General features: G+C 42.7%; 1 protein-coding gene across 1 annotated transcript; it reads right to left on the minus strand.

Annotated features, from left to right (window-relative positions):
* Nucleotides 1–10,392: 10,392 nt before the first annotated feature.
* LOC123103892 (uncharacterized) lies at nt 10,393–17,653 on the minus strand. Its single transcript, XM_044525588.1, has 4 exons — nt 17,374–17,653; nt 13,623–13,938; nt 12,764–12,923; nt 10,393–11,131 (listed from the first exon to the last, which is right to left on the minus strand). The coding sequence occupies exons 1-4, from the start codon at nt 17,521–17,523 to the stop codon at nt 10,672–10,674; spliced, it is 1,086 nt and encodes a 361-aa protein (XP_044381523.1). The 5' UTR covers nt 17,524–17,653; the 3' UTR covers nt 10,393–10,671.
* Between the last annotated feature and the right edge of the window lie 8,021 nt (nt 17,654–25,674).

Here is a 25,674-nt window from a genome sequence, read left to right on the forward strand (position 1 = left end):
CAGTGGCATACTTAGCGACTGGCAAAGTGGCAACATTTATTTAATTTTCTTACCTATCTTCTTTTGCAAAATATGTGCAATCGTACTCTCTCCGTTTTTTAAGTCTGCATATAAGATTTGGTCAAAGTCAAACTTTGTAAAGTTTGATCAACTTTATTGGAAAAAATATCAACATCTACAATACTAAAGCTATATTGTATGAAAATTAAATTCATGATGCATCTACCAACATTGACTTCACATTATGAATCTTGATATTTTTTTAAGTTGACAAAGTTTGACTTTAACCAAATCTTATATGCAGACTAAAAAAACGGAGGGAGTACTCTTTTTTTTTCATTTGACTGGCGATTGAATTACAGTCATCCCATTTCAGTTGCATTAATGGTGTTCTAGAATACGCACTATACCATCACCTTTGGTTCCAAAAAGAGGTCATGAAGCACATGCTTATGAGATTGAACAGTTAATTTGTTGGGAGTTTTAAAATACCAACATAATATCTAGTTTTCATATATATATATGCTTGTGTTTTCATTTGCTGTAAAAGACAATTTTCTTGTCCTGGACAAAAGGAAGTATGTTTAAGAATAACATGTTTTTTATAAACACTATGCAAACACTCACAACACGCAGAAGCACTTATCATTATAATCACACGTAAGCAACCTAACCATATGAGCACCATTGAGAGACTAAGCCGGCAGGTTTTGAGATTGACAAAGTTACGACAAGCACCTCGTGATCAACGGGCTTAGTTCGTATTTAGGCTAAAGTTATTTCTTAACACATAACACAAATATTTTATTTTGCCATAAACTTTATATGCACACAAAGACATAATGTTTAATGTGTAAAATTTATCAAGCTTTTATGACATTTCAAAAATTATGATTTCACCTGGTAGGATGTGCTTTCGGATGCAACTTTGTTTAATGTGACTTTGAGGGGCATACTAGCTGTGGAGAGATACCCCCCCCCCCCCAATCCTAGAAAATGTTGATGGAAATGCGTATGTGTGGGATGAAATGTAAGAAAAATGTTAACTTGTCACAATTATCTAATTTAGTCTAATTGCAAAATGGTGTTTTACCCCTGGCTCCGCCCCATATTTGCTACTCTTTAGTTTTACCCTTTTGTACACCATTTTTCCTTGTACAACCTTTTCCTCTATCAATGAAATATGTAGCTCTGGACCTCAATGGCATCCTACAACATTTCACGGCCTGCCGGTCATCATTCCCAATTTGCTACTTAGGCCTTCCGCTTGCGATTCAACGGCTCAAAAGGATCCATTTACAACACCTTCAAGACAGAGCAGTCGGGAAGCTTGCACCTTGGAGAGGGAGACATATGGCTATTCCGGGTCGAATGGCCTTGGTCAAGGCGGTCCTCACGGCGGTGGCCATCTACCATATCACCCCATTGGACATCCCGGTGGAGGTGCTACAGAAATTGGATAGTTTGCGGAGAGTCTACCTTTGGGCTGGAACTGACACTGTGTCTGACGGCAAATGCAAAATTAACTGGGAGCATGTTTGTAGGCCTAAGCAATTTGGGGGCCTGGGAATCCTGAATCTGAAAAAGTTCACCACCGCGCTCCGCCCTAGATGGCTATGGCTGGAGTGGGATGAACCGCCAAGGGCATGGTGTGGTACTGAGCTCCCTTGTAGAAAGGAAGATCAAGACATCTTTGCGGCCGTCACTAAGTTCACAATTGGTGATGGCTCCAAGGCCACTTTCTGGGAGTCTTCTTGGTTAGATGGCATCCGTCCCAAAGACATCACCCCAAAAATCTTCGAGCTTTCCAGGAAGAAGCGTGGCACCGTTGCTTTGGCCCTCAGGGATGATAACTGGGTAAATTGGATTGACACAAGCGCAGGATTGTCCCCAATCCATCTCGAACAATTCATTGCTCTGTGGAACATGCTCTTGCCTATCAACCTCCAACCTGGTGTCCCGGACACCATCCTTTGGAAGCTCTCCAGTGATGGGTCTTACTCCGCCAAGATGGCCTACTTGGCCCAATTTGCTGGTCTTGTTCAATCCAACTTGCAAACCATTGTCTGGAAGGCTTCCCCCCCCTCCCCCCCCCAAAAAAATGTAAATTATTTGCATGGTTGGTCACACAAAATCGGGTCTGGACGGCGGACAGGCTGCAGCGTCGTGGGTGGCCAAACTGTGATCGTTGCCCGCTTTGCAATCAAGTGCGAGAGTCCGCGGCACATCTCCTGTTCAAGTGTCGCTTCTCCATTCGGGTCTGGAAGGAGGTCCTTGCATGGCTGCACCTTGATGTCGATACCGCCCATTGGTTGAACTTTGGCACAGTAAGATTTTGGTGGGACGAAGTGCTCGCCAACAATGCGCACCCGAGGAGAGCCTTGGCCTCCGTACTCCACCTTGTAAGCTGGGAGCTTTGGAAAGAGCGGAATGCACGCGTGTTCAGGACCAAGGCGACGCCTGTGGCGGTGATAGTGTGAACTATTAAGGAGGAGGCGTCTATCTGGACTATGGCGGGCGCCAAATATTTGTGTAATTTCATGCCGCGAGAGTAGGCCTTTGTCATTTTTTTCGCTTTGGCGGGTCTGTGATGAAAATGGCAAATCTTTTACCTCATTTCAAAAGAAAAAATATGTAGCTCTCATGCTATGTTATAAGAAAAACTATGTTCCACCAGCAATATTTTCTTGCACACCCATAAGTTGATTGCATTGAACATACGAAGGTTGGTAAGTCAAATCGAATGTTGGTTCAAACTTCATTATCTTATTTTATTTATGGTTACATCCCCATAGACCATATGTTGTATTTCCTGGGACCAGGACAAGAGCAGTGAGGACACGACGACGAAGTGGTGTTGTCAGCATACTAGAAACTTGGCAACGTATGTTCATACGCAACAAACGAACGACATGCATGCATGCATGTGGGTGCGGCCATGCATATATATACCTATACATATACGTACAAATTAACGTATAAATCGTCTCCAGCCGTTCATGGATGGACCGTAGACTTTTGCGGTGCAGTGAGGGGTTATCCCAGACTGCGCACCACCGCCGCCAGCAAAACGAAATCAGTTCTGGTTCGCACACGCGGCTAGAAACTTGTCCGGTTAGGCTGAATGTACATGACATGGTGTGCAACCAAGAGGGTCAAAGGCGCCACGCCGCTACACTACGTATGAATTTAGGGGATTGCAGTCTATCTGAATTTTTTTCATACGGCAAGTACTTCTTGCCTCTCAAAATAAATGTCACTGATTTAGTACGAAGTCATGTGTTCTTTTTCTTTTTGCGAGGGCAAGTACTTCTTTCCTCTTAAAATAAGCGTCACTGATTTAATACGAAGTCATGTGTGGCGCTTTGACGCAAAGATGTTTTTTCTAAGAACAAATAAACACAAAGATAAAAAAGTGTTTTTCCATCGGATCGCATCTAGCCGCCGCCGCCTCAGGTCCCATTGAAATCCTGTTGACAAAGCTCCTGCGCCACCTCAGGTCCGCCTCCTCTCTGGTGGCCCTAGGGCCATGGGAGCACGGTGGATCTCGGCAAGGGCCGACGAGAGCGCTCCGTTTTTAGTCGCTTTTTTCAGTTTTATTAGGGGTATGTCCTGCTCAGAAAGACGAGATGGCGGCGGCTCCCTGAAGATGAAATAAAAGTCTCCCCGTCTAGCCCCCATTCCGGCGGTGCGTCTTGCATCGTTGGTGGGCGTATGGAGGTGTGTCTCCGGCGGATCTATTTTTCGTCGATTTGCTCGGATCTCGTCATTGTTCGTCTACGTTCGTGTGTCTTTGTAATGGATCCTTCTGATCTACATTATTCTTCATCTGCGGCGGTTGCTATTCTGGTGCGTTGGTTCTACAGGGCCTTAGCACGACGATTTTCCGACTGCCTACTACAACAAGTTGTGTCCGACACCAACGATGGAGGGGTGATGACGGCGACGCGCCTTCGGCTCGCTTTAGTGCTTATAGTCGTCGCTAGGTAGTCTACGGATCTGAATGTAATTTTTATTATTTCTAGTATTCGTTGTATTGTCATGATTGGAGATGAATAGATCAAAAAAATTCTTGCAAAAAATAAAATAAAAAATAATAAACATATAAAGATGTTTATTCTGAACCACGTCACGGGTTCACCGGTGAAGCTCGGAGGGAAGAGTTTGCGTAGCCGTCAAGGGTACTAATCTCGTAAAGATGTTCTCTCCGAGAACAAATCGAAGACGAAGATCGAGCTGAGGCCCCATTAATCGCCACAATCCGGCGCAGAAATTCTTCATAAAATCGCTCAACCGTAAGAAGGACAAAAAGTTAAGGAGCTTTGTCAACAGGATTTCAATGGGAAAAGCACCACACGACGCACGGACGATAACAGCAAGAAAGGGACCCCCGTGGATGGATCGGCTGTCGGCTCGCGAAAGGCACGGCACGGGCTACAGGCTACAGCTACAAAGGCGAAGTGTGAAACGAAACGTACCTTAGACCGTGGCGTGGCCGCGGCGCGCGCGCTGGACGTGTCCGCGCTCTTCACTTGATTCGAGCCCGAAAGCGACCGACCGATCGGTCTGCCGCCGAGCGCCGCGAATGCTCCCGAGCGCGCGCGAGGGAGCCACGTCCGTCTCGCCACGGACCCGCACGGTCGCTTCTCTCGATCGATCAGGTTATGTGCGTGCGTGCGGGGTAATGGAGTCGGTAGCGACTGTGGTCCGGACGCGGCTTATCTGAGCTCCAGCTCAAATGAGCTCGGATGAACCGTAAAATTTTAAAAAAAAACTTGATATTATTTTTCAATAAACATTGAGAAAAATTTCACATGCATGCAAAATTCCGTGAAAGAATTACACTGGCGGAGGTGTGGGCAAAAAAAATTGATGCCAAGGAAAAAGACTGTTTTTGGAACGGAGGCATCTACCCGGCCTTAAACTAAGACCCTTACAAGTTCGAAGCAAGTGTAACATAAGTCTAAGAGGAGTACAAAACAAAGTAAAAGAAGCATTTTGGAGCATTGATTTTGGTTTTTTTCTTTCATGCCCCACGAATGTGATTCCACCATGAAAATTTTTGCAAGTATGTGAAAAGTTTCTCATGTTTGTTCCGCAAAAAAAATCGTACTTTTTAAATTTTCTTTCAGTTATTTTGGATTTTATTGTTCACCAAGCTCATTTGAGCTCGAGCTGAAAATGGGCACTTTCTGTGTGATGAACCCAGTTATTACCGGTGTCAGTGTCCTTGATATAGATGTCTCTGGTTCCATCAAAATGTGACCTGAACACTACGATATCAGTTCACGGTTGTTGTGTTGGGCTTAGGCGTGTTGTGAGGTCTATTTGATTAGGAGAACGGCTTACTTATTAGATTTCCATTTTCTTTTATTTGTCTTTCTTGTGTAGCTCTAAAAAAGTGTTCTACTAAACCCGAAGCATTTGGTCCGTGACCAGCGGTGCAGCACGTGGGTGCTTCATGTTGTCGGTCGTAAAACTTACTAACCCGAAACCAATTATTTGGGTAACATAGGTGAAAGTTGTAAGTCCTATTCCAACAATACTCCACGTTTCACAATTCTCCTTTCTCTTGAGATTTTGTTTTAGGTACCTAGGCATCTCATGTAGTCCAAACCATTGTCGTTATTCATGTGTCTAATTTCAGTCCGCCTTGGTGTGTGTATTGTGTTATGAAATGAAAGAAAGTTAGTTGGGATGATGCTTTACTGATTGAAAAAAGCTTCCTCAAGTAAATGCTAACTTTGTGGCATTGACTCATCTCGAGATTTTTGTGTCTCATGGGAGTAAATTCGAGTGCTATGTTTCTTATTGGTGTTAACATCCTAGGGCACCTACGTATCACCTCTGATTCTGAGAGTGAGCCTTATTGATGCATTTTGAAGTTACTAGGCATTCTACGGAGTGTGTTCCACTTCTTACCAGTGCCAGCATCCTCGATCTAGACATTCATAGCATCATAAGCACCTCCGTTTCGATCGGAATGTGTCGTTCTTAACTGACCACTCTGATGCTACTCGTTGCTAGTTTCAAAGTTGTTGTGTTGGGCTTAGGCATGTTGTGATCATGTGTGAAATCTAATCGGTTAAGGGAACAACTTACTTATTAGATTTTTAGTTGCTTTTATTCTTCCTTTTATAATGTAGCACTGCAAAAGGTACTATCCCCAAAGCATTTGGTTCGTGACTAGCGATGCAACATGTGGGTGCTTCATGTAGTCGATGGTAAGTGCCTTAGTAAGTCTTACTTGTGTCACCATGAGCTAGGGTACCTAGGCATCTCATGTAGTTCAAACTATTCTTTTCATCCATGTGTCTAATTTCCGGTTGTCTTGGTGTGTATATTTCGTCATAAAATGAAATAAAATTAGTTGGGAAGATGGTTTAGTCATTGCATAAAAGCTTCTTCGAGTAAATGCTAACTTTGTAACATTGGTTCACATCAAGAATCAAGATTTTTGTGCTTCATGGAGTAAACTTGAGTGCTCTGTTTTTTATTGTTGTTAACATCCTAGGGCACCTATTTATTGCCCCTGATTGGGGGACTAGTCATTCTATGTCCATTTTGATGTTACTAGGCATCCTAGGGAGTTCGCCCACTTCTTAGTGGTGTTAACGTCCTCGTTCTAGTGGTTCATAGCACCATAACCACCTCTGACGCGATCAGAGTTTGTTGTTTTTACGTCACCACTTCAATGCTACTCGTTTCCAGTTCACAGTTGTTGTGTAGGTGATATGTAAAATCTAACCGACCGGGACAATTCCTTATTGGTTAGTTTTCCTTTCCATTTTTTGATATTGTTGCTCTATATAACGTACCTTGCGGAGATTTTGGTTTGTCGCCAGTGATGCAACACGTGGGTGCTTCATGGAGCCGATGGCGAGTGACTTACATCTAGCATGTGTCAACATCCTAGGGGTTTTTCTCGTGGGAGAGGGGAGGGGGCAATATATTTCAGCAGTAAGCACCCTACTATATATCATTTCACCTATGTCCACATCCTAGGGTTATTGATAGGCATCTCATCTAATTCAAACTATTGTTGTCACCGTCCTTTTCTGGTGTTACAAGGACGAATTCTGTTTTTCTTGGTGCGTATGTGTTGCATTAGAAAATGAAATGAAGTTACTTGGGATGACGGTTATCTGATTACAGAAAATCTTCCTCAAGTAATGCTAACTTTCTAGCGTTGGTTCACCTTAAAAAAAAGTGCCTCATGGAGTAAATTGGAGTGACCTATTTCTTTTTGCAGTTAACATCCTAGGGCACCTATGTATCACTTTTGATTAGGAGAGTAGTCATTCTCTGTGCATCTTTGATGTTGCTAGCCATCCTAGGGTATGTGCTCCGCTTCTTACCAATGTCAACATCCTCGGTCTAGTAGTTCATAGCATCATAACCACCTTTTCATTCGATCGGAGGTTGCTAACTTATTGTTGTGTAAAATCCGGTTGATTAGGGGAATAGCTTACTTGTTAGATTTCCTTTTATTTTTTTATATTGTTACACTATATAACGTACATGTGGAAGATTTTAGTTTGTGACCGGCTGTTCAAGACATGGGTGCTTCATGGAGTCGATGGCTGAGTGTCTTGCATCTTACATGTGTCATCATCTGGCTTAGTTAGGCATGTCCTCTAATTCAAACTATTGTTGGCATCCATCCTTTCTCGTATTGCGAGCACTAATTCTCATTTGTATTATATTGTGCTTATTGTTTTACGGAATAAAATAAAGTTAGTTGGGATAATCTTTTACCTATTAGAAAAAAGCTTCCACGAGTAAATGTTAACTTTGTAGCACACTGGTTCACCATCAACATCCTATGGCACCTCTGATTCAAAAAGTAGTGCATTTTTTCAATAAAAGGTGTTTTTACTCATTCTGATTCGGAAAAGTAGTGCATACCCGTGCATTTTGATATTACTAGGAATTGTTTCATCTTTGTCGGGTTGTGTGTATTAAATTCCGCTGTCAAATGCAGTGGTTAGGAGAATGGTGTACTGATTATAGAAAATACTCACCAATATAGCTTTGTAAAAAGTGCCCTCAAGCAAAACTTGTAACTATGTAGCATTTGGTTGCGACCAACGGTTCACGCACAGGGAAGTACGACCGCGCCACTTCTGTATGGTGTTACACCTAGGGTTCCCTCTCCTTTGATTCGTACAATTCTCATCTATGTATTTCAACATTAATCAGCATCAGTTTTTGTTTGTCATGTTGTGTATATCATGTTCTACCGAGTAAAATATAGTCAGGACAATGGCTTCTATATATATAATTTTCTGCTATTGTAGCTTTTGGGGATGTTCTTTCGATTTTTTTAGTATATTATGAAGTAGTTGGTGTGCGGCCGACAGTTCAAGATTGTTGTGCTTCAGGGAGTAAATAACGAGGGCAAATTTTAAAATCTCCCTTTGACCCCCCTTTTTTTATGAAAAGAGAAGGTAAGAGGGATCATGTTAAGACTGCTCGATAATGAATGATGCGCTTCTTAATAATGTGAATCTCTTAGGATATCCGTCACCACTGATTCAGAATATCCTTATGTTCGTCCGTTTTGATATTACCTGGTGTTTCTCGAGAACTTGTCAGAAGCGCTGCCTTTTGTCATTAGAAAGGAATGTGAACTGTTGTTAACGCTGTTATCGGCCCAGGTTACCTATATATCCAATCCTTTTGGTTCAGACTATTGTTATCATCTGTCTTTCCATTTCATCTCCACTCTATAGCATCTGTGCACCGCTCTCTCGGTTTGCCGTACAAATAAAAAGGTGTCATTGTTCTTCGACCATAGTATTACACTACCCTGAGAATGAGAAAATCACCGCAACAAGAAAAACTATCTTGAAGAGAGAACGTTGCATGCCAAAGCGAAGTGAAGTCATCCGAAGCAGCTTCTTACCCAAAATTGGAGAAATCAGTTGCAGCGCGAGTCTCATACCGATTTATAGTAATCTTACGCGGCACGTCGCCTGCATCTTAAATCTGAAGCCATGGGGAGAAGAGGAAACTCGTGCCGAAAGCCCGTCCGAGACGACGGAAGCAACCAGAAAAGGTTACCGGGATCGCGAAGCAAACTTGGACTTGTTAGGAGTCGGTGGGGATCGGCATCGGCATGGATGGCACTGGCGGTTGCTTGCATGGCCCTAACAGCTGACGCTTGTCCCCATGCAGAAGGATTAATAAACAAGCCCGTTTGCTGCCTATTTTTTGCATTGTTGGTGCTGTCCTGTCCCTGCTCCTAGTGGACTTTTCGTAGACGCATTGGCACCAAACAAGCGACGCTTTTTTGCCACGGCTATACGTGGGGCGAAGTGAACTAATAATAAGCTGGAGATCGGTGTCCCGGTGCTTCTAGCTTTTGCCTGAAATCCTCTTGCTCCGGTGTTTCGGTTGCGCCGGAGTGCCATCGTCCAGGCTCTAGATGCCGTGAGCCCGAACACTCCACGCAATCTTAAACAGCCACAACGGGAGAAACGCAGCGCGCACACGCATACAGGCGTGCTCGTCCAATACCACTGCCGCAGTCCAGTACACATCCATCCAGGCATATACCCACCCAAGACCCTACCAATCTCGCGGCATTGAAGCCCCGGGCCGGACGACGCTACGACTCCACAGTGGTCAGGCCAGCGCCCACGGTCTTGCGTTGCATCGCATGGACCGTCATCAAGCGCGGGAGGGGTCATGATGGAGCACCGGCGCACAGGAAGTCCACCTCCGGAGCCGGGACACCTCACTTGCCACCCCGGCCTCCCTTTCGACCGGCTTGAATGCCCGTCCCTCTCGGGCCCCGTCGGGGCGCCACGTGGGCGCCCCCGACGGCGACCTCGCGGACCATGCCGACACCGCCGCGTAGCTCTCAGGGTTTCGCGGCGGCCGGGACCGAGCCCGGCGGTGAGGTTGCGTGCCGGAGGCCGCCGCTGGCCTCGGGAGGCTTCACTAAATGCGGCATTGATGGCCGCGGCACGGCCAGCCGCTGGGATCACGCCCCAATAATTACTGATCAAAGAATCGGCCTGTACGACAGTACGAGCACCCTCCGCAACGTGCGTACCAGACTGAGCTTCTAGTTCCAGATACGTACAACAGCCCGCGAGCGAGCACCTCTCAGCTTCAAGCATTGATTCGCCGGCGGCGAAAGAGGACGCCGCTGCCGCACGCCGTCGCCGCCTAGGGCTAGGTGAAATGTACGGGTCGGACAAGGAAGGGCGAAGAGACGTTTACCTGTGGAGACCAGTGCCTGGCTTGCAGTGGTAGGGCATGTACTTGCCATCAATGGGAAGAAAACCAGGTGACCTGGGAGAGAACTGCTACCTCCATGTGCAATGAATGGACGCCATCGGGTGATGATGCAAGGTTAACTGTGGACTGGAGCCACGGGGATGGGCTTAACTGTGATGGACTGCAATTATTGGTCAGGGCAGTGTGCTTTTTTACACAAATTGGAGCTGTATGTATGTGTGGACGTCAGCTCCGTCAGAAGCAGGCTCCGTCCGGTATGAGTGGTGGCGCCCATGAACGGATGGTGCTGCTTTACTGTCTCTAAATAAAAAGCTCGGGTGCAACAACATGGCGCGTCGATGAAAATTTACCGGCAAAAGGCGATATGAGTCGATGAACTCAGTCAGGGCCACCCCAGTGTAGTTCCCTCACACATGTGGCTCATCTTCCTGATTCCTGCAGGAAGTCGTAGAGCTCCTCTGCAACGGCCAAGGGGTATTCTTCCTGCGGCAGAAGCGCGCCCGGGACCTCCACGAACTTGGTCACGCCTTTGGCGCCCTTGAGAGCCTCCATCTCGGCCTTGGACCTCTTGGGGGAATTCAGCGTCGACACCACTAGAACAGGGACATCTCCATCCAACTTGGCAAACAGCTGCAGGAACTCCTCCCTCGATTGGACAGGGTCGAGGAGGCCCGTCAGGAACGCGGCAGGGACGTATCGCGCGCCTTTTCTTTTGGTCAATTCGTAGCGGCTTTCGACGATTTCCGGTGTCACATTCTCAGGGTTGGCATACACATGGGACTTGTACTGGGACTGGATGGACTTTTCGTTGCTCACCAGAAGATTGTACATCATCCAGCCAATGGCTGGGGCCCTGAGGGTTCCTCGTAGAAGCCCGTACCTGTTATTGACAGGTCAAAAATTATTTTAGTGCGGTCAGCTTGAATCTTATGCACTAGCAGACCGGGTATCTGTAGAAAAATGGATAATAGGGGTGATCATATCACGTATTATCTAGTACTCCCTCCGTCCCATAATATAAGAGTGTTTTTTATACTACAGTACTACACTAGTGTAAAAAACACACTTATATTATGGGACGGAGGGAGTACATCAGTATTCATTCTGTGTGATTTCAATGCATACTGCTTTAGGTCACACCTACAATCCTCCACCACAGGCTTCACTAATCAGTTATACATATATATCAACATAAGTTAAATGCGTGAGGCTACACATGAAAATCAGTACCGCAGCACAGAAATGACAATCTCCTTTCTCATAAAGCCGTTAGACCAATTTGGAAAACGAAGTGCCTGCAAATGGTACTGTACTTTCCATGTGCAACGACATAGACAATTCCATACTGACAGCCAAGGCCAAACATAACTCATGAAATCACTGCATAAGGCAGATTTTTTTTTGGAAAATGAAGCCATAAAACCAGTTTGGAAAATGAGTGCCTGCAAATACTACTGTACTTTCTCTGTGCAAACACATAGACAATTCTATAATGACAAACAAGGCCAAACATAACTAATGAAATCACTGCATAAGGCAAAAGAACAATTTGGAAAATGAAGCCATAAAACCAATTTGGAAAATGAGTGCCTGCAAATACTGCTGTACTTTCTCTGTGCAACCACATAGACAAATTCCATAATGACAAACAAGGCCAGACATAACTAATGAATCACTGCATAAGGCAGACTCGTTCGTACACAAACATTTTCTCAATTGCACCCTAGCTGCTGGGGCCTACACATCACCATGTTGCAACTGCCTACGATCGAAAAGATATGTATGCAAAACAGTGCTGCAACTAAATGCAGATCTGTACTAAACCACGTAGAAGATTTTACTAACAGTGCTGCAACTGAAAGATTTGTACTGAACCAACTAGGAGATTTACTGTTTGTTGAACGAGATGCTCCAACCCACCTAAAGGCATGTGATGACACTACTGATAGGCATGAACACTACAGAATAAAAGGCAGGATGAGGTACACTTTGATACAGTATAATGATGATCAAAAGGGAGTATTTTCTCCTATAGTCCGGTTGCATCTAAGGACTATCAAGATCATCTTAATGTTTCCACAGCTTCACAAAACTCACGATTCTGGGTATGTTTCATGCCTAGCACATTTTGTATATACTCCCTTGACAATTGACATACACAATGAACAACAAATATTGTGAATAAAGGGTCAGGGAATATAGCCCTAGCCCATAGGCATGAGGCTTGTAAATGGAGTGTCTACAGATTTTGTAGTCAAGACAGCACAGAAAAATGCAAACTGTTGCTGAAAACCTGGCAATGAAGTGTATTGGTAGTGGTGATCTTGGTAATAGGTAGTATTATACTATTATCTTAAAATAAACTCAACAAAATGAGTACCCTGCCTCCACCTGATTTGAGCATAAACAAAGTTGCACAGATGAAAGAACACGGGAGTGCCTATAAAAGTATTCTCTGGCAAATATACGTAATAGCATAAGAACTACGAGTAATAAGCGCAAGTTTTAGTACCTTGTTTCCATATCAGAACCTCGGCCAAATACAATGGGAAGGGGTCCAGCCCAAGTAGGTGCAACAGCAGCAACCGCAGATGGTCTGATAAGGCCCTTCCCAGCTGCACGGATAGCTATGGTTGCTGCATGACCACCTCCAACAACTACCAGTTCGCCATCTGAACATAGTGTAGACAGTGCAAGTGTACACCCACATCGTTAAGTCACTACTGAGATTCAAACAGAACAAAATTTTCAAAGTGATTGCTGTTACTGAATAATTGAAAATCGTACTGACAACAGCAGTCAATCTGACAAACATCGATCAACTAGAATTTGTTATCTGCTTTCTGGCATATGTTCTACTTGTTAACACTGACAAGACCCAAGGTGGCTTTGGCTGGTTTGCAGAACTCTATAAGCTTCCTTTAACTACATTGCTACTCTACCCATGACGAACTAACATACGATAATTATGTTCCTGTAACCGTAAGATACCAGTATAAAGTGGCCAGCCAGCTTTCATGTACTAGCCAAGAAGAATATAACCTGGAAGTACTTTCTCTAGAATATTTCAGTTGGCTGTGAATGATAACATTGGGCAGGCATAATTTCGTGCATAGCACAAACATACTACTTTTGGGCTCTGGTTGAACCACCAAACAGTCTGAACCATACATATACTTTTCATAGCAATGGTTACAATAAGCATATGCAGGTAAAGTAGGAAGCTACCATTAAAGGATAGAAGAATGAGTCATATTCGTGAACCAAATAACCATAATCAAAGCAAAGTGCATAGAATCAAGTACTAATTCCAGGAAAGATGCTTGCAATGACAGACTACCGGTTGACTGAAAGAGTAAATTATGTTTTACCTGCATCCGCCACAGGACTATTTGGTGAGTTCAGTAGCTGAACCAGAAAATTCTCCATCACATCAGCATTATAGTTCAGTGATGGCCTGTCTGAATAACCCAGACCAGGCCAATCAACAATAGTAGCACGGTAGCTGAGTTCTCCTTTCCGTGTCACAATATCTTTGGCGACCACCCTCCATTCCTCCACTGTGCTAACATCAGAAATTGTAGGGATCATAAGGATGTTCTTCACATTCTCAGCAGTCCCCTGCTCATGTTCCTCATAGTAAACGCTTACTGGTTTATCCTCAAATGTCCACTGCCAATTCCCAGTCTAAAAAAGCATACCAAATAATGTTACAGACAGATAATACCAGAGAGAAAATAAAGTTGATCATCTGACCACAGTTAGCAGTTCAATGTTGAGATATTTGCCTCTAAAGTAGCCGATATTCACTAAGGACCTTAACTTTAACAAATGGATGCACAAACAATTGTACTAGCGGAATCTGTTGGAGCAAACATGGTATCATGAACTTCAGCGATATTTTGTGCATATCATAGTACTAAGTTCAGAACAATATGGTCCACTGTTTGTCTGCCATTGCCTAAGAGACACACCTTCCGATACTTGGGATCAATGCTACAAAGTAAAGGTGGTATTGATGAGGATGTTAGCCACAGAACCAGACCAGGGTGGATGAAGTGGCGGCAAGCATCTGGCATCCTCTGTGACAAGTGGTCCCACAAAAGCTCAAAGGTAAGTCCTACAGGACAGCTACCAGACCTGTGATGCTATACGGAGCGGAGTGTTGGCCTACTAAGAGACAACACATCCAACAAATGAGTGTCACTGAGATGCGCATGCTAAAGTAGATGTGTGGCCATACAATAAAGGGCCGGATTAGGAACGAGGGAATACGTGATAAGGCAGGGGTGGCACCAGTTGAAGAGAAGCTTGTCCAACACTGACTAAGGTGGTTTGGACATATACGACGCAGACCTGCAGAAGCACCAGTGAATAGCGGTATTCTAAAGAGTAATGTACCCAGAGATTTGGCCCTTTATAGGAATGCATGGAATTCAGCAATCCATGTACCAGAACTTTAATTTACAATCCTTCACTTTGTTTACATGTACTTGATCACTTCTTTTATGGGTTCTCATAGGTTTATGTTGGGTTTCATCTCTAGCTTACCCCAACTTGCTTGGGAAAAAAGGCTTTGTTGACGTAGTACTAAGTTCAGCACAATGTGGTCCACTGTTCAAATCTTCAAGGTCGTCAAGAAATTTTTTTAGCAATTCTGTTTTGTTTGTCTCACAATGCCCATTTCCATTTTTTCCCTGTAAAGTCAATCCCTTATGTCCCAGCCTCTCATCATTGTTACTATAGGAGCAACATGACATCAAATTCGCTCTATCTTAGAGAACATGCAGATTGTTTTTTTTTTTTTGAGAATCAGAGAAACTCAAGCCATACACGCCAATTAATGAAATCAGCATAGCAAAATCACTGCACTAGCAATAAAAGTGCTATTAAATAGTTTGCAAAAAGAAAAATGGCGATGTAGAGAGCGCATATTTTATTTACATTTAAAATTTCAAGGCCCAGCTCGATTGATTTGGAAGATATGAAATTGACAAGTAGAGAAGATATATACTGATGGTCAGCGAAAAGTCAGCACTCATGCACATTTTTCCATTTTCATCCCTTCAAACTGAGGTCGAATTGGTATTGAAATTTTGCATGCCTTTAGACATGGGAAGCAAGGAGGTAGCACAAAACCTCATATGCATGTGAGAGGGGAGAGAGAGAACAGAGAGCAGGCTTACAGGGTCCTAACTGATAATACTTCTTCCATTTCATACTGTAAGTAGTATAGACTCCATTTGTCTCCACCTTGTGAAGAAAAATCTACAACGGTGTAGCGTCAACATAGATTTGAGATTTTCTCTACCTTCTTCCATTTCATACTTTATACTTTAAGTAGTATATACTCCATTTGTTTCACGTTGCAGTAATTCGACCTTGTCAAGAAAAATCTAAAACAGTGTTTTGATCATTTGACTGAACAGTCATCAATCGATAACATCAACATAGATTTGGGATTTTCTCTAGGGCTAAGCATCTCGCACAAGGTTAAACTGATCATTCAATCCGATTATTAATCTCTGTGATAATATTCTAGAAATAACAATAGGATGAAGTATAATTGGTTTTACCAAGGAGGAAGGATATTGTGTTACAGGATGCAAAATGTATTGATTCAGTATTTATAGAGATCTCCACTTCGTAACTGAAGGGTTCAAGGCAAGCTCCACCTAAAGTAGAATAGAAGACGGATCAAAATTCGACAACCACCCACGCATGCCACATATTTTTGAACAAATTAGGTATTCCGCATATGGTGGGTGCCAACAACAGTGTACCGAATTCAACCCAAAAATATGCTACTCCGTATATACTCTGCTGGGCATTTAGGTGCAGTGGCGGAACCAAGGGGGGGGGGGCGAGCAGGGGCTTGGCCCCCCCTAACGCTCGACGATTTCTATAACACCTAGGAGTATTTAGCGATAAAACTGGATTAATGGACATACTTGGCCCTCCTTATAATAGAGTAAAATCTGCAAAAGGTAAAGGCCCATAATAAAGCCCACTTTGGTCATGGCGTCTGCCCCTGTTTATGTAAACAAAAAAGTACTAGTAGCCCCTGGCGTTATTTACCCTAAAAAATGATTAACCCCCGACGTGATTTGAGGCGAAGCGCTGGCGGATGTGGCTGCCTCCTGCCCTCCCTGGCCATGATCAGATTTGAGTCCGATTAAATCAACCGGCACTGGCTCCGCGATGAGCAATCTTGCAGACTACTCCCGCCAGTTCTCCAGCGGTCCAAGTCAACTAGTCAAGGTTAGCATCACTAAAACAGTCTGCTATTCTTTCTCAATCCTTATCTATGCGCGTCTGAATTGCATATCCAGTTTTACTTATTCTAATGATGATTTACTACGGTAGTTCCTTTGAAATTTCTTTTCATAGTTTGATTTGCCAAGTAGTTATGAAAAGCATTCGCAAAACTCAAAAAGGGGTTACGAAAAGAAAAGCACCGACAAACATCATAATGATTAATTTAACTTTTAAGCATGTTGTATTGGGTTCCCAATCTAATGATATTGTTAACGGGGCTAATGTGCAAGTTGCCAATAATCCCAGTCCAAATGAAGACGACTTGTTCAGAATTGCAAGATAATCTAAATTGAAAAGGAAAGTACTTAGAAATTAGGTTATCTTCTGATGAAATTATTAATAATTTGATTTTATTGGCAATTGCCGGAGAAATTTAGACTAACACAAATGTAACTATATTTTTATTGTGTCGAAACGACACATTAATATGGTATTACGTTGTATGTTTTGTTTTCGCACATGAATTTTTTGGTTTATCAACTTTGCTTGGCCCCCCCTATACCCGAATCCTGGCTCCGCCCCTGTTTAGGTGGCACGTAAATTCTGCTGGGCATTGGTTTTTCTTTTCCTTTTAAGCAATATATGGAAGTTTCTTGCGACTGAAAACCTACCAAACAACTCGAGATCTAAATCCGCGTGGAATAAGTTGGCGAACCTCAATCGTGCTAAGACTCGCGGCTTATTCAACGGATTCCCCAGCCACCCGATATACAACGATTCCGATGAGTCCAACTCCGGCAGCCAGCCACAGCGGCGATTTATGTCGACACTTGTACTCGGCGACCAATTGTTCGGCGAACTCACCTTGGAGGGCGAGTACGCGGGCTTGGGGGCGGGAGGGGCGGCGACGCAGCGTACAGCGAAGCGCCTCGCCCGCCGGAGCGGAACCAGGCGGGTGGAGGCCGTCACGGCGGGGGTGAGGAAGGCGGCCGCGGCCGCCGCGGAGGGGCGCATGAGGGCAGTGGGAGAAGGAGGCGTCGCGACGTGGGGAGTGGAGAGGAGGCGGACGACGGCTGCGGTGGACTCTGGAGCTCGACGACTGGAGACTGGCCGTCGTTTTGTTTGCGCCCATGTCTTTCCTCTATAGCTCATCTTTTTTTAACACCACTGCTTAAATTCCTTATTTCAAACAACAATTTAAATTCCTTATTTCAAACAGCAATTTAAATTTCTTCGACCACTGACAGTTCAAATGAATATACTATGTATTCCGATTGAATTTTTTTTGTTATATTTGAAATACTACAAAAATTTGGGACCCTTTTGTGCGGTGTGCAGATTGACGTAGATTAGCGGCGTGTTACGTGTAGAGTAACGGAGCTGGTGATAGGCCGGGGTCAGATTAACAAATTCGCCTCTGTCCAAGAATTTCCATGTCTCTCGTTTAACCACGTTTGTACAAAATTCCTTATTGTGCAACCACGTTTCTTTGGTGGAAGCCATGCATTCACGTGGGCGCATCACATCTCCACATTTCAATTTCACGATTGAGCAGCGCTCCAGAATAAAACAAGTAAAAAGATCAGTTCCAAAAAAAAATTAGATGAGCGTCCTGATCAGAGTACCTTTTGGGCCTGGCCCGTAATTACTTACTCTCTTGCATCTGATGGGCCCGTGAGGTAGAACTAGTAGTATGAAAACCGGCCGGACCGCTCTCACTGGGGCGCGTCTATACCTCGCTTCAGCAGAGTCAGATCAAATCTCTCGCTGAAGCGAACTCACAAGTGGGCCGGCCCGCGAGGTGTTTATACAGAGCTAGTGGAACACACAGAAAAAGTAAAAATGGAGTAGCAGGGTTCTAAGCCTGGTCGATTCGCTACGAGCGGCTGCTGCACCCATCCGAGCAAGCGCTTGGGACGTGTTGTAGTAACAGATCAAGGAAACATGAACTAACTGTCAATCAAACTTTACGTTAAAACATTTAAAGTATGTTAACCACGTATTTGAAAAAAAATATTAAATGCGTACTGAGAGAATGTTTCTCATTTATACAGAAAAATACAAATGTTTATGGAAAAAGTTGATCATGTACTTAAAAAATGTTAATCAAACTTTTGAAAAAAAATGTGCATCTTGTATTTAAACAATGTTAATCTAGCATTTCAAAAATGATAAATGTGTATTGGAAAAATGTTGGCCATGTATTTAAAAACTGTAATCCTATATTTAAAAAATGTTAATGAAGCATTTAAAAATGTTAAATGTATATAGAAAGAATGTTGATCATGTATTAAAAAAGTTAATCTTGTATTTGAAAAATGTAAATCAAGCATTTGAAAATTGGTAATCAAGTATTTGAAAAATATTAAATGTGTATAGAAAACATGTTGACTGTGTATTAAAAAAATGTTAATATCGTACTTGAAACATTTTAATCAAGCATTCGAATAATAAAAATATGTAAAAAAAAAGGTTGATCATGTATTTAAAAAATGTTAATCTTGTATTCAAAAATTGGTGAACGTGTATTAAATAGATGTATTAGATATATGCCAAAAATGTACGATGTGTATGGAAAAAAGTAGACATAAAAGGTTTTCAATAAATGTCAATCATCTATTTCAAAAATGTTTTAACTTGTATATAAAAATCATTGTCCTCAAGTAGGTCATGCCTTCTGTTTTAATATAAAAGTTTCAAAAATGTTTTTGTATATAAAAATCATTGTCCTCAAATAGTGGTGCTCCACTATTTCTTTCAGATTTTTTAATAATATTTAAACAGTTAAAAGTTTAGCCTTAACTAATTCTGTGGTAAGCTATGATAAACACAGTTTTACCTATATATTACAAAAAACACTCTACAACAACATAAAACTGTTGACCAAGTATTTGAAAAATGTTAAATGTGTATAGAAAAAATGTTTATCACGTGTATGAAAAATGTATACAAAAAAATGTGTATGAGAGAAATTGATCATGTATTTAAAAAATGTTAATCAACCATTTGAAAAAATGTTCAAAAAAGCATATAAAAATTTAATCAAGCATTTGAAAATTATTAAATGTGTATAGGAAAAATGTTGACCATGTATTAAGAAATGATGAAAAAAATTGATCATGTATACAAAAATGTTAATCAATCATTTCAAAAAACATGTTCAACGGGTATTTGAAAAATGTTAGTCAAGCATTCAAAAAAATATTAAATGTGTATAGATAAAATATTTACAATGCATTAAAAAATGATGAAAAGATTTGATCATGTATATAAAAATGTTAATCAAGCATTTGAAAAAAGTTTAACAGTATTTGAAAAATGTTAATCAAGCATTTGGCAAATGTTAAATCTGTATAGGAAAAATATTGACCATGTATTAAAAAATGCTAATATTTTGTTTAAAATGTTAATCAAGCATTGAAAAAGTTGTAAAAAATCCTATAGAAAAGACGTTGATTGTGTATTAAAAAAATGTTAATCTTGTATTTGGAAAATATTAATTGAGTATACAGAAATGTTAAAAGATGTGTATTGAAAAGATGTTGATCGTATTTTTAAAAAATATTAAACTTGTATTTGAAATTTATAAACGTGTGTTAGAAAAATGTATTAGGTATATACCAAAAATGTGTATACAGAGACAATGACAGCCGAGGGAAAAGGTATATGAAAATAAGAGAGAAACAAAACTGAAGAAAATGAAGAAACAGGGAAAGAAAAAAACAAAGAAAGAAACAAAGAAAACCGAAGTGAAAAGAAGGAGAAGAAAGGAAAAAGAATGAGAACTATGAAAATAAATAAAGAAAAATCATAAAAAAGAACGAAAAAGGAAAAGGTGAAAATGAAGAAATAAATGAAGAAAAATCGGTGAAAACAAAGAAAAAGGGGGAAATAGAAAATCAAATGGAAAATTGGCTCCTTTCCCCTTAAGTGGCCACGTCCTACCATTTTCCACAAACCCGACGCTGACTCACTGGATAGGCATTACGTCCGTAACAAAGTAGAATGTTAATCCAACTGCAGCTACTACTATTACTCCACCCAAGACCGCTATTCAATAGGCATTTCAAAATATTAAGTTCACTAGTAAAACGCCCGTGCGTTGCTACGGGCTATACTGTATATAAATGAATCAGACAAATTATTGATATTGAAGCTTATTTCTCTCTCATACACCAACCTCAAGGTCGACGGCGGGTTCCCGCGATCTAGTGTAGCATAAACATGGTCATATTGGAGGGCTATACTGTATATAATAAAGGGGATTTGTTTTCACTGTATGTATGATACACTGTATGAAAAATGTAACAATGCGATTGTCCAGGCTCCCACAAATCCAGACCATACTGGAGAGAAAAATGTCTAAACTATGAACCCTGTTATCTCCAACACGCATACCAAACATAAAAACTCCACCCCATGATACACCCTTATGTTTTCCTGTCGGACCCTCCCCTTCTGCTCGGTTTTTGCCGTAGTGAGACATTTCTCGCTGGAGTCCTCTCCTTTAAAATGGGATGACGCCCACCTCACCTTCGCCATCGCGGCCTCTCTCCTTCACACCATACTTTCCCACGGAGGGATTGCATTTAGACGTTGAAAAAATCGATGGCGAGGGAGTCATGGAGGAGGGGTAGAGAACGAGCCGGTGAAAGCCAAAAAAACCTGCGTACAATGTTTGCTCCGCCTGGGTCATAGAGGAGTCCCCTGGTAGAGGAGTTTGGGGAGAAGAGGACGGCGACACGAGGACACGTCGGGAGGATCGCAAGGAAGGCACACTGGTAGAGGAGATCAGGGAGAAGAGGACGGCGGCGCGAGGACGTCGGGATTATCGCGAGGAGGGCAGACGATGGGAGGATTGCGTTCACATACACGTTAATGGGCCGGCCCAATGTTGTGATGTGATGATGTCAAAGGTGGGCGAAAGATAGGACTGTTGGGATGAGGTGGAGTGAGGCGAGACTACCAACTAAGACATTAGTAGTAGAGATTACTGAGAGTTGGTATAACATACATAATCCTTATGGAAAATGTTAGGCTAAATCTTTGAGTAAGTGAATCTATCTTGTAAACTCCATTGTAGACCATGCATACACATTATTCTCCAGAAGAGCTGGTGCAGATTATTTGAAGAAGCTTGATATCCCATAGACCATAGTCCTCATGTAGTCTTGCATTGAAAGATATAGGTATGTAAGACAGTTAGCTTGGAATGAAATAGATAATTAAATGGAAAAGAGAAGAACTGAAATGAGGTAGAACTTCCAGTAGGGTCACATTTCATTACTCAGACTAACCAAAAGTTTCAGAACCGAGTTCTTGGAGCTCTTTGTCTTTGAGGTCATCATTCCTTATAATCTAAAACGTGAATATTTGGTTGGTAAAGAACATTACGTGTTAAATATGACATGTTATAGAAAGCCTAATATCAGGACCATCTCTCATGGGCACAATCAACTTCCTAAAGCCTCTTTTTTTTATCAGATGCATAATGCACATCACTTATCGAGGAAGATTTTAGCCTCTTCAACATAACAATCGGCATCCCTTGTCAAAGCTCACACCAAAATAATTGCACATGTAATCATTCTACCCTTTGATTGATAGACTGAAAATAAGTACACAAAAGATAGGAGCTACTCACATTCAAACTTCTGCCACAAGCTCATTGATGGTCATGCCCCTTCAACATGTTCACACATAGTACGTCAAAAAATAATATTCCTCCAACCAGCCCATACAGAATGCCTCAAATTGGCATGATAAAACAAATCCAGTTTGCATTATTCATTGAAATGATAAAAAATGAAAACATCTCAAACCAATATGTATGTAGAACCTGAAATTATATCTTATGTATCAAAACGACTATACAACCTTCCAAAAAGCGAAGGAGGACCATACATAATACAATACTCCTTTCCAGCGCTTTACGTCGCTCGCCTCCCAATGCATCCCTGGTCATCTCCATGGCCTACAGGAGACGCTTCACCTACAGCAGAATTTCGAGATAGGAATCCCTTCTTCACCTACAGCAAAATTTCGAGATCCCAACACTATCAGGCTAATACAAAGATCCATGAGAAGTGTGAACGCACCAACGTCTCCGGGTATGCATGGATCGTATGGGTAACTGATTTGGGAAATGTAGGCGGCGATGCTGGCATGGCCGATGGCACATGATGCATCTATAGTGAGACCGGCGGCGGCCAGCAGCACCGTGGCGGCCCAATTCGATAAGCCCGGCGGTCGAGTACCTGGAAGGCCAATAGCCCACGCCCACGACGTTGGCAAAGTAGCTCAGGATGGCAGCGGCGAATCGCTGGGTCACCCGTGCCAGTGACCTCGAGGCGCCATTGGTGCGAAGGGGAGCATGTTTCCACTGTCGTAGATCTCCCATGCGACATCAATGGTCGACAACATCAGTCTCTCTCGATGGACCGGATCTTCCCTGTCGCGGTATTCGGGGGAGAGGGGGTAGGCAGTGCCAAACAGCGGAGGGAAAGGCTTGACCTGGCAGGTTCTTGAGCGGTTTGACAGTTCTTGTTTTTCAAGGATAGCTGAATGCCCTTGCCTTGCTATGGGACATCCAAGATATATATATATATATATATAACCAGAAGGTTATTAATTCTACTTCACAAACTTCGACAATGCATGCACATTTTAATTTTCGATCAAAAAACAAAGGTAACAAACTCCTATAACAGTGGATAAAATACAAGAAATTAGTCTAACTGAAAATACCACGTCTACCTTAGAACTTCTATAATATCAATTAAGAAGTCTGCTACAAAACTTACTAACAGGTGGAAAGGGGCAGCTAGTATCTCTCCAACAAACAAAATCATATCATACAAAATAGTTTGCCTGCAGTCAATAAAACAGTAGTAGGGCATCTGAACAAAAAAATACATAGGGAAAATGGAACATGTCGTTTCGAAGATTACATTAATCCTGTCAATGTTAACCACAATACTGAAGATAGGCCATAATGGCCACATGACCATCTGCACTGTACTGATAACGGAACTGCGTGCCTTCATTGCTATCATTATAGATTAACATATTTAATAGTTTCAGCACAAAGGTTCCATAATGTCAGGGTAAATTCAAGAATCTTCACACGCACTTAATAGACCATGTAATAGCATGTTGAAAACTACGCAGGAAAAGCATGGTTCCGAGATACTTAAGTCTTGAGGTCAGTCCAGTCTTACCACGAAAATGAAAAGACCATATGATGTCTGGTGCAGCTCCCTATTCATCAGTAGAGAATCCTTCGATTTATTTACATGAAGATTCTTATTGGGCATGTGGAGCAGATATTGGAGATTATTAAGATTCTAGCTTATTCCAAACTTTATTTATTTTTATCCCAGTTCTAGACTTCTAATGTCTGTGAAAGAAGAAAATCTTGACCGGAACACAAAATGGCAACAATAAGAAAAAGTTATCACCGGAGCAATGCAGTTAAGAGTTTCGGACACCTTTCAGAAAGAAGTGACATATATTAGCATATTTTATCAGAACAATTCAATCTGCAAATTAGCAAACATGGACATTCCAGTGCATGGTAGTACGAAAAAAGGTGAAAAACAAGTGAACTGTGACACAATGTAACAGCTGAATCAACAAGGACATGTTAGAATGCGAACATATTGGAGATGAGAATTCCATTGACCTCTTGTTGGACTCTTCAAATCAGATCACTGATGGCGCTTCCAGCAGCGAGGCTTCCCCACGGCAAGGCATCTTTCTGGCTATTGTAGCTTTGGAGGATTATGCCATCAGTAGATAATCTACCAGGACCTAAGGCTTCTCCATCCAGCCACGGTTGCAGCCACGTCCACATCACCGTGGATGCTCCGCCATATCCGCCTGGACGAGCGCAGGCTCTTCATCACCAACCTCTTGTTTAGCCACGATGCCACGGTGGCCACCAGGCGGCTTGAAGCCACAAACGACATGCTTGAGCACACATCGTGATGTTCGGGGTCACACCCGACAGCGACACCATGCAACGCGTCATGGCGGCATTCATGGAGGCATTGGCGCGATGCTAGCTCTCGGCATGGGCTGACCTGTGCAGGGCACTGCTCCTACCCCGTGCGGCGCCCACGCCACCATCGCACCCTATACCATGCAATCAAATTGGCAGATAGAGTGCAAAATAATGAAACAAAATTGACAGAAAGATGAACAATGTGCAAGTAGCAACCTCAAAATACGAGGGCTACTCGTTTTGAAGTTTCAGAAGAGTTGATCTCAGAAAACTTCAATTGAACGCAAGACCGGGTAGCAATGTACCCGGATCAGCAGCCTGATTTTTAGATGGTGTAGCTGGCAAATCTTCAAATCTAATCCCCAATAACGAAATCAAGAGCAGATCATGAAGTTAATATACAGAGCTTCCAGAAATCACACATTCACCTACATCCAAAATGAAGCCTCCACCTGCCAAAATCACATGCCTAGTTCTTATAGTGTCCCAAAGGCAGTATGTAAGGCAGCGGAATGGATGATCAAATCATAAAACACAATCTAGTATTTACCAGCGATTCAGTATCCTGCACGTCGGACTGGATCTCAGAGAGCATCTGCTTCATCTTGTCTTAGATCTCACCATGTAAGACGAAACCAACAACAGCGAATAGAAATAGGCACGGGAAGAGAGGGTGGCGATCTTGGCGAAGACCTCGCAGACGCAGAGTCGCCGTACTGGCGCTCGTAGCCCTGGAACACCTTGCTGCTTATGATTGCTCCTCTTGATCGCCTTTCATGGCATGTATTAAAGATAAATGGTAGCTAACCAGACCTGGCCGCTGCCACCGCCGAGAGGAGGTTGAGTAGCCAGCCGTTTGCGTAGGTGAAAGCTGCTATGTATGTCCTTGATCCATCGCCCGCCGTCCAGGATCGACCCATGCACTTGAGACAATACTGGGCGCGCATCGAAGGAGACTTCATGACTATGTCCCGGATCCACCGCCCCCTGTCCTGCTTGACCCATCCACAGGAGTCAACACCGGACGCACCGGCTCATCGTCGATGCCGACGAGCTGTTTCATTGTGAGGTCAAGGGGGACCGCGGAAGGGCCGCACTGGTGTCTGTGCTACGCGCTACTCGCTAGCGGCGTCAACTGGGAAGGGGCGGCTAGGGTTTGA

This window comes from Triticum aestivum, chromosome 5A (genome assembly GCF_018294505.1).
Source record: "Triticum aestivum cultivar Chinese Spring chromosome 5A, IWGSC CS RefSeq v2.1, whole genome shotgun sequence".
Lineage (NCBI taxonomy): Eukaryota > Viridiplantae > Streptophyta > Magnoliopsida > Poales > Poaceae > Triticum > Triticum aestivum.

Excerpts from the sequence above, each read along its gene's own strand:
- LOC123103892 (XM_044525588.1), bottom strand. The coding sequence starts at position 17,523 with ATGCGCCCCTCCGCGGCGGCCGCGGCCGCCTTCCTCACCCCCGCCGTG. Across the intron at positions 13,939-17,373 it reads CCGCGTACTCGCCCTCCAAG|ACTGGGAATTGGCAGTGGAC; the intron begins GTGAGTTCGCCG and ends ATGCTTTTTTAG. Across the intron at positions 12,924-13,622 it reads TAGTCCTGTGGCGGATGCAG|ATGGCGAACTGGTAGTTGTT; the intron begins GTAAAACATAAT and ends CACTATGTTCAG.